The sequence below is a fragment of the Sinocyclocheilus grahami genome, unplaced genomic scaffold (genome assembly GCF_001515645.1).
Source record: "Sinocyclocheilus grahami isolate Dianchi unplaced genomic scaffold, SAMN03320097.WGS_v1.1 scaffold1250.1, whole genome shotgun sequence".
Lineage (NCBI taxonomy): Eukaryota > Metazoa > Chordata > Actinopteri > Cypriniformes > Cyprinidae > Sinocyclocheilus > Sinocyclocheilus grahami.
Window position 1 is genome coordinate 257,454 of NW_015506429.1, and position 9,692 is coordinate 267,145.

Here is a 9,692-nt window from a genome sequence, read left to right on the forward strand (position 1 = left end):
CAAGGTATGCATTCACCTTGAGAACTTCATCTTTGTTTCCAAATGCAATGACTTCGGTTTTTTCCTTGTTTAACTGAAGAAAGTTCTGGCACATCCAACTGTTAATTTCATCAATGCATTGGCAGAGGGAGTCAATGGGGCTGTAGTCATTTGGAGATAAGGCTAGGTAAATCTGGGTATCATCAGCAATTTGGTAAAATGTAACTTTCCCCAACACTGCGCATAATGCACTCATCTCGCTGTGTACAGTGGCACACGAGAGTGACATATTTCTCAGGACGCCACAGAAACATGAGCATCTTTGTACGAAACGCAGAGCCATTGAGTTAGAGACAAAAATGCACACGGATCAAAGAGCCTCGTGACTGTGGGATTATCAGATGTGTCCTTTGTGACTGCGGCTGCTGAGAAACGCCGGTTCATGTGAGTGGAGCGGGAGCTGAGCGAGGGACGCTGGGAATCAAAGTCTGTGGAAGAAACGCTGCAGGATGATGAAGCGGCTGCGATGACAGTTCGCCGGTGACAGCCTTCATGGTGTTTCATCAGCGCTGGACCTGAGCCACCTCAGTAAGCCTGCGGATCGCACTGGGTGATTTTCCAGCTCGCTGTCCTCGGATAAACCCAGCGCCGCTGCCAAGAGCCAGCTCGGTTTATAGAAGGTAACTGGGTTACAAGCCAAGCAGCGCAGCGGAGAGACAGAGGCCCAGAGAATAAATCAATCATTCCTGAAGAAACACGCATAAGCACATGCTAAACTGAGAGATCAGACTGGAAACTGCAGATCTGGACAGGGTTTGTGGATGCCAATCTCAGCCGTGAATCCTCACAGTCACCAAACACACACTTAATATCCAGCAATATCGTTGACTTGATTGGACAGATACTGTTTAAACTGAACTGAGCTGGACGATGAATATCACTGAACTCAATGATGAACTGCCTTTAACTGAAAATTGAGTGGACGATGAATATCACTGAATTCAATGATGAACTGCCTTTAACTGAAAATTGAGTGTTTACTATTGTCCTTTTGCATTATTACACACTATTTAATACTGTGAAGCTGCTTTGACACGATCTGTATTGTTAAAAGCACTATATAAATAAAGGCGACTTGACTCAGACGAGAACAAAGATGCTTCTGAAGGACTGCAGTCAAGATGAAGATCATGTAGTTCTGATTTTGCACTGATGCTGCATTCCTCTTTTTGGAACAGCAAACCTTAAATTCAGTGAAGAAACAAAGATAAGCAACACGCATTCAGCAGAATGAACTCATGACTGTCAGAAGAACAGAGAGAAGAAGAAGCTGCTTCCATGGAAACACCATAATCCAGTTTACAGAGAAAACGCTGCTTTCATCTGAAGCCCGAGACCATGCATCTAGACATACAGTCTTGTTCCTCTGACATGATTATGTGTTCTCTGTATCCTGAAGAATGCCACGATGAAAGCAGATTTTTTTTTGTTGCTTTCACAAATAATAGCCTAAGAAATCTCAGATATCTCAACAGCCTGATTATGTTTGTATGCATGGACTTTTAAGCTGTTTGGGAAGAATCCATTAAGCACTATAAACTGAAAGAAGGGTTAGTTTCTTCTGAAAGAGTCTTCACAGTGAGTTTCATCATAATGTGAACGCTCTGTTTGTCTCTTTTCCGTCTTGGAGACGTGTGTGAGGTTGCAGCAGCAGATACCGGACAGGTTTTACACTCTTTACATGACTGAATGACAAAAGCTGCTGCTCTTGAGTCTCATCATGATGGGCAGTTCAGACGCTCACCTCGGTTTTCATACATATGTGAGCCTGCAGCACAAAAGCAGTCATAAGCAGCACAGGTATATTTGTAGCAATAGCCAACAATACATTGTATGGGTCAAAATTATTGATTTCTCTTTTATGCCAAAAATCATTAGGATATTAAGTAAAGATCATGTTCCTTGAAGATATTTTGTAAATCTCCTACCGTAAATATATCAAAACTTAATGTTTGATTAGTAATATGCATTGCTAAGAACTTCATTCGAACAACTTTAAAGATGATTTTCTCAATATTTAGATTTTTTTTGCACCCTCAGATTCCAGATTTTCAAATATTGTCCTATCCTAACAAACCATACATCAATGGAAAGATTATTTATTCAGCTTCAGATGATGCATACATCTCAATTTCACAAAATGGACCCTTATGATGGTTTTGTGCTCCAGGGTCACATATAGAGTTTACGTGCATATTTGCAAATATGAATATAATGCATGAAGTATGGTAGTGGCTTCGCTGGCATCCGTCACAGACGTGCTCCTGTGGATATTCACATGTAACATACACCGCGCATATGAACACTCACTCTGTCTGTACTAATAGTGTGTCCTATTTTCGTCTGGCTAAATGTTGTTTGAACATCATTGAATGCATTCTGAACTTATGAACTTAACCTGCGACATATTTAAAGCACAATATGATACGGTGTGCAGAATCATACATGTTTAGGTTGAAAGGGGATCCAGTAATGCACGGCTGTTTTTAGATTAACGCCCTGATCATGTGTGTGAAACAATAACTACCGTCAACACTATAGCTTTCTATTCAAATAAGAAATGCTAAAAACAAAAACACTGATTTATTTAAGGAATGAAGCAAGTCTTTATGAGAGAGTCATCCGAATCATTCATTCAATCAGTTTCTTCAAAAGCAATGATTTATTGAATCATGAATTCACAAGCTCTCGATTCCATTTGATTCAATTCCATGCTGTCCTTTGAAGACCGCACACAGAGTTTAGACGGATGGATAACACTTATGTATGACTGGACTTTTTTATTTGGCCAATCATGTTTTGATTCGTATATTGTTGATGAATGAATGTTTCAGGACACAGTAAATGACAGCACCTCATGCAGCGACTCCAAACTAAACTGCTTGAAAGTGTATAGCACACTTGATGCGTGTGAACAGTAGTGTCAGCCTCCTGGACATTAAAAAGCATTTGCTGTGCTACAGCTGTAAAATTGTCCCAAATTACAAACTATACACTATGCACTTATTCTATATGTGACCCTGGAGCACAAAACCAGTCTTGAGCAATAGCCAACAATACATTGTATGGGTCACAATTATACATTTCTCTTTTATGCCAAAAATCATTAGGATATTAAGTAAAGATCATGTTCCATGAAGATATACAAGTAAATGTCCTACCGTTAATATATCTAAACTTAATGTTTGATTAGTAATATGCATTGCTAAGAACTTCATTTGAACAACTTTAAAGATTATTTTCTCAATATTTAGATTTTTTTGCACCCTCAGATTCCAGATTTTCAAATATTGTCCGATCCTAACAAACCATACATCAATGGAAAGATTATTTATTCAGCTTTCAGATGATGCATAATCTATCTTTAAAAAATGTACCCTTACGACTGGTTTAGTGCTCCAGGATGACATATTTCATTAGGATTCAGTGGTGTTAACAAGCCACCAATAGCAGGTGCCCAATTACCAGTGGAAACCCACAGGGACCATTAGAGTTTCCATTATAACCAGTAAAACCATTACAAATTCTGTGATGGTTTCTATTGTGTGTTTGTTTTTTTCAGCAGGGCACAATGCATCGATGAGCTGAAATAGTGCATGATGGAAACTCTTGTGATGCGCGGCAGTGAATGCGCAGTGGTTTGCGCGCTTGATCCGGCTGAAGATCAGAGGGTTAGCGCCGTCTGCTGTCTTCAGATGATCGACTGACGCCCACCGGCTCAATCACTTATCATTCAGATCATAGGAACTTTCGCAGCGCGTCAGGGAGTCATTCGCGAGCGTCCGTGCGCTGCTACAGCTCTTGAAGTGGACTGACGAGAACTTCTGAAGCCATCAAGAGTTTTAACGTTAACAGGAGACGCTTTGTGTTTGCGCGGCGCTCCGTTCCTCCACGGAATGGCATTTCGGAATATGAGTGATGCGCCTCGGTGTGTTCCAGCGTGTGTTTGGAGGCGGAGTGACTGACTGACATTCATTCATCACATAAAAGGGAAGTTGAGCCGCTGAACACCAGAAACTCTTCTGGGATCGATCATGAATGCGGCAAAGGCGCTGAAAAACGCGCTGGCGTGTTTGGTGATCCTGCCGCGTTTTCTCGTCGCCGCCTTCATGCTGTGGTGTCTTGATTTTCTGTGCGTGAGGAAAAGAGTTTTGTTCCACCTGAGGAGTGAGGAGGAGGACGAGGACCCTCCGCTGTGCATCTCCGACAGCAGCCGCATGTTCAGCTGGGAGTCGCTCAAAGCGGTTTTCCACGGACACAAGCTGGACTGGATGAAGTCCGCGCGTCTCGGCCGCGACGCGCCCAACAGCGAAGTGGTTCCGCTCGCGGACCCGACGCGCAGACGCGTGCTGGACTTCGCTTGCGCTCAGAGGCCCCTTCTGCTGAATTTCGGAAGCTGTAGCTGACCGCCGTTCATGACGCGTCTCAAGGCGTTCCAGCGGCTCGTGCTCCAGTACGCGGACGTCGCCGACGCGCTGGTGATTTACATCGAGGAGGCGCACCCGTCCGACGGCTGGGTCAGTTCTGACGCTCCGTATCAGATCCTCAAGCACCGGAGTCTGGAGGAGAGGCTGCGCGCGGCGCGGCTGATGGCGCGCGAGGCGCCGGGCGTCGCGATAGTCGCAGACAGCATGGAGAACTCGTGCAACAGCGCGTACGGAGCGTATTTCGACAGACTCTACATCGTCCAGGACGGGAAGGTGGTGTATCAGGGCGGCAGAGGACCGGAGGGCTACCGGATCTCCGAGCTCCGGAACTGGCTGGATCAGTACCGCACGCGGCTGCGCGACGCCGTGATTCGCGTGTAAAGTGACGCGATTTTCACAAGCTATGTTTCCATCCACCTGTTTGTATAATATCTCACCGGATGGAAACGCCAAGATGCTCATAGATTCTAAAAATGCGCATAAAAAACGTATGCGCACGGTTGAGTAGGATCAACTTTACGCGTATAAACTACGATGGAAACACATTTACCGAATCATTTCCACTAAAAAGTCATGTGACGGGATAACTCGACTAGCAGCGGACCGATCTCGATCACAGCATCTGAAATGTTGTTCTGAAAAGCCTGAGTAAAGTCTGTCGTCAAAGTATTTCTGTATAATTGTCTTAAACGACTGCGTTCCCAAACAGCAGCATCCGCCTCTGAAAGCAGTGACAGCATTTATTGTGTTTCGTCTGCTCGCTCTGAGGCGCAAATTATTATATTCAGTGGCTGCTCCTACTTTTCTTAGTGATATTTAGTGCCAGTTTATCAGGAAGTGACGGTTTTGTTCTCTTTGACTCGTTGGATGGAAACGGTGCTTTATGCGATGTTTTTGCGCAGAAGTCTTTGGATGGAAGCGTCGCTTGGTGATCAGGTGCGCGTCACAGCGCGTTAGACTCTGGTGATGATAAGGCTGGGTTTCCTCCGATGAACGAAGCCTGCGCATAATGTGAAGATTTAAATGTGAAATGCATTTCTGTTGCTCTGCCTGCATCTAAATTGTGATTTTGATTGAAATCGGTCACATCCAAGCGTCCAAATGCATGTGCAGAGTCCAGCTAAAGTTCACTCTCTTTAACTCAATGCTGCTGAACTGAATATACGAATCAAACTATCTGCTCAAATAACCTCGAGTGAAATAAGAAGAGAGCGCGGTTTATCTGTCTGCGCTTTCCTTCAGACGCTGTTTTTTGTTTTAATTGCTATATTCTGAAATGTCATTTTTTTTATATTAAATAGTGTATAGCAGTGTTATTATCTAACATGATGTAAAATGAACATTACAAATCTACACGAAAAGAACGCATTTGATGATTCTTCTTGTGCGTAGATGCTCTTTCCCTCCTGTATTTTTTGTGAAGGTCGATTTTTAAAAGGTTCACGACCAGAAGGTCGACACTGATGTCTAAAATACAGGACGAATGCATGTAAATTATTCCTTTTTATCAAAGACGTTTTGTAATAAAACATTTCATCCGGAGGCGTGTTCGTGTATCTGAGCTACACTGATTCAGTCATCTTCAGTTCTGCATGATCATATCCACACTTCATCCATTCTGTCAGGTTTCTGTTCTTCAGTCCTTTGATTTACTTTGAGTTGCACTATTATAAATGAAGGCTTTTGTCTGCAGTGATGCTGTAGAAGAACCTTCCAGTGACCAGCTCTTAAAAGAACCATTTCTTTTTTAAAGAACTATTTTAGTCATCTAAAGAGCCACTGATGCCAGTAAAGAAGCTTGATTCTTAAGTTAGTTCATCTAGACTAAGTTCCTAATGAAACACGAACACGCTGGCTGTAATGGCAGCAGTGGCATCGACTCACACTGTGACATTCACATCTGCGTTCACCTGAGCAGAGAACAGTATATAAAGCAGCTTTATAAAGTCTTTTGTATCGTTCTTTCTGTGTTACAAACATTCAAACAATCACAGAAGTACTGGGATAAAAGTGTACAGTTCAGATATAAGCTCTGCCAGTAAATCAGCTTCAAATAAAGATTGTATCATTCACAGCGAAACACCAGCAGGTGCAACAAGTGACTTAAAACAGAGATTCGTTCAAAAAACGTTTGATTTATTCAGGAAGGAAACATGTGAAGTCTTTACGAGCGAGCGAGTCATTGAATCATTTCTTCAGCTTATTTATTTTCTGTTGAATATTGAATCTTTTATAAATAGACTGCAGCAATTACTAGAACTTCTACAGTAGTAGACGACCCGTTATTGTGTCTAGTTCAGAATCCTGGAGGGAGATTAGTGATGTCTGTATTCACTCTCAGTCCATTCTCAGTCTATCCAGAATCCTGCCGCTCTAGATGGTCATTTATCATCAAATACATGGCTTTAGTTTCAGATAAAGCATCAAAGATGTGGTCAGTGAGGTTCAGGATCCAGAACGGACACATTTATCTTGTGCCATGTATTCTGCAAGTTGCTTAATGGTGTACTTTTGGTGTTCTGAACTGGCTTTACTTGAACTCTGCTAAACTAGAGCAACTCATTTTCTACTTAATGCACTTTAATTGTGCAGAAGTCCAACTAAATAAATACTGAAGCATTGCTTGTGCTACAGTTTAAATATCTTGCATTTAAAGACTGATATTATACAGAGATCATACAATCCTTATTAATAGTGTAATTCAAAAACGTACTTTTAGGCATAATATTAAGAAATATGCATTGTGCAATAAAGTAATACTCCAAATTAAGTTAAATACAAATTTTATATCAGTAAGGGATATGTCAATGAATATGTTAATGGATTTACGTAGTATTAAATAAATATATTTTAATAAAATTATGGCAGAGTTTTTGTTTTGTTTTGTTTTTTTACGGATCTCTCCCAAGCCTGAGTTCAGTCTGTGTGCGCAACATTTATTAAAGCCGGTTTGTGTTTGTGTGTCTCTACAGGGAAGATATTATCAGTGTTGTCAGATCTTAATATCAGTGCACACAAAACAGATTAAACAAGCCTAAATTGCAATCTGCTGCAAAACAATGTTTTCAACCAAAAAAAGCAGCGAGCAACCAGAAAACAAGACCATATTCTGAAACAGCATCTGAGACCGTCCGTATCTGTGTCCCTGCAGCACAGAAGCAGTGTTAAGTCGCTGGGGGATATTTGTAGCAATAGCCAACAATACATTGTATGGGTCACAATTATACATTTCTCTTTTATGCCAAAAATCATTAGGATATTAAGTAAAGATCATGTTCCATGAAGATATTTTGTACATTCTGTGCCTAAAACTTAATGTTTGATTAGTAATATGCATTGCTAAGAACTTCATTTGAACAACTTTAAAGATGATTTTCTCAATATTTAGATTTTTTTGCACCCTCAGATTCCAGATTTTCAAATATTGTCCGATCCTAACAAACCATACATCAATGGAAAGATGATTTATTCAGCTTCAGGTGATGCATAACTCTCAATTTCACAAAATTGACCCTTATGACTGGTTTTGTGATCCAGGGTCACATTTATGTGATAATGTGAAAAAAGTCATAAAGGGACAGATTACCCAAAAATGATAATTCTGTCATCACTTACACATGTTGTTTCAAACCTGCATGAATTTCTTTCTTCTGCTGAACACAAAATATATTTTGAAGAATGTGAGACACCAAACTGTTGCTGGTAGCCATTGACTTGCACTGTATTTTTCTTTTACATAATATGGAAGTCAGTGAGGTCAAGCAACTGTTTGATTACCAACATTTTTCCAAGTGTCTTATTTTGTGTAAATGATGACAATTTGTTATTTTTGGGTGAACTGTCCCACTAATAACTGGACGTGTCACAGCAGGGCTGGAAACCGTCCGTATCTGTGTACCTGCAGCACAGAAGCAGTGTTGAGTCGCTGGGGGATATTTGTAGCAATAGCCAACAATACATTGTATGGGTCACAATTATACATTTCTCTTTTATGCCAAAAATCATTAGGATATTAAGTAAAGATCATGTTCCATGAAGATATTTTGTACATTCTGTGCCTAAAACTTAATGTTTGATTAGTAATATGCATTGCTAAGAACTTCATTTGAACAACTTTAAAGATGATTTTCTCAATATTTAGATTTTTTTGCACCCTCAGATTCCAGATTTTCAAATATTGTCCGATCCTAACAAACCATACATCAATGGAAAGATGATTTATTCAGCTTCAGGTGATGCATAAATCTCAATTTCACAAAATTGACCCTTATGATTGGTTTTGTGATCCAGGGTCACATTTATGTGATAATGTGAAAAAAGTCATAAAGGGACAGATTACCCAAAAAATGATCATTCTGTCATCACTTACTCATGTTGTTTCAAACCTGCATGAATTTCTTTCTTCTGCTGAACACAAAATATATTTTGAAGAATGTGAGACACCAAACTGTTGCTGGTAGCCATTGACTTGCACTGTATTTTTCTTTTACATAATATGGAAGTCAGTGAGGTCAAGCAACTGTTTGATTACCAACATTTTTCCAAGTGTCTTATTTTGTGTAAATGATGACAATTTGTTATTTTTGGGTGAACTGTCCCACTAATAACTGGACGTGTCACAGCAGGGCTGGAAAACGCAGATGTTCATGAAGGTCTTTCGTGAGAAACTCGGCACTAGCTGATCACATTCTGTGAAGAACACAATCAGCAGTATTGTTTTAGTTCATGGCAAACAAACAGAGCTGATTTGATTGCTGATTCTCACGGAAGCCGTGTTTCACTGTGGTGCAGGACCTTAAAAAGCAAGGATTTTTTTGCTGCGCACCTCACCATCAAAGGCTAAATGTCTTTTTCAGTTGCTTGGTTACTGTTTTCCATGCAAAACTATACAGATTTGTGACTTGCTTGTACTTTTCTTGGAGGAAGAGTTTCTGAGCTGAGAGGAATGATGACTGAGTTTGATCTGCTCTTCTTGTGTTCTCACATGTAAGAGTTTTCAGGAGCTGAATGCTGTTATTCACATCACAAATCCGTCTGTGTGACCTGAACTCAACCCTGATCACACACACTCACGCACACACTCTCACACACACACACACACACACACACACACACACACACACACACACACACACACACACACACACACACACCCACACACTCTCACACTCTCACACACACCCCCACACACACACACACTCTCACACACTCTCACACACACACACA

At 40.9% G+C, this 9,692-nt stretch overlaps 1 protein-coding gene across 1 annotated transcript in view; it reads left to right on the top strand.

Annotated features, from left to right (window-relative positions):
* dio3a (iodothyronine deiodinase 3a) overlaps positions 1 to 5,093 on the top strand; it is an 11,371-nt gene extending 6,278 nt beyond the window's left edge. Inside the window, exon 2 of the mRNA XM_016254472.1 lies at positions 3,602 to 5,093. Coding sequence (XP_016109958.1) covers positions 4,074 to 4,847 — 774 coding nt within the window. The 5' untranslated portion in view covers positions 3,602 to 4,073 and the 3' untranslated portion in view covers positions 4,848 to 5,093. The remainder of the gene's footprint in view (positions 1 to 3,601) is intronic.
* Positions 5,094 to 9,692: the final 4,599 nt, after the last annotated feature.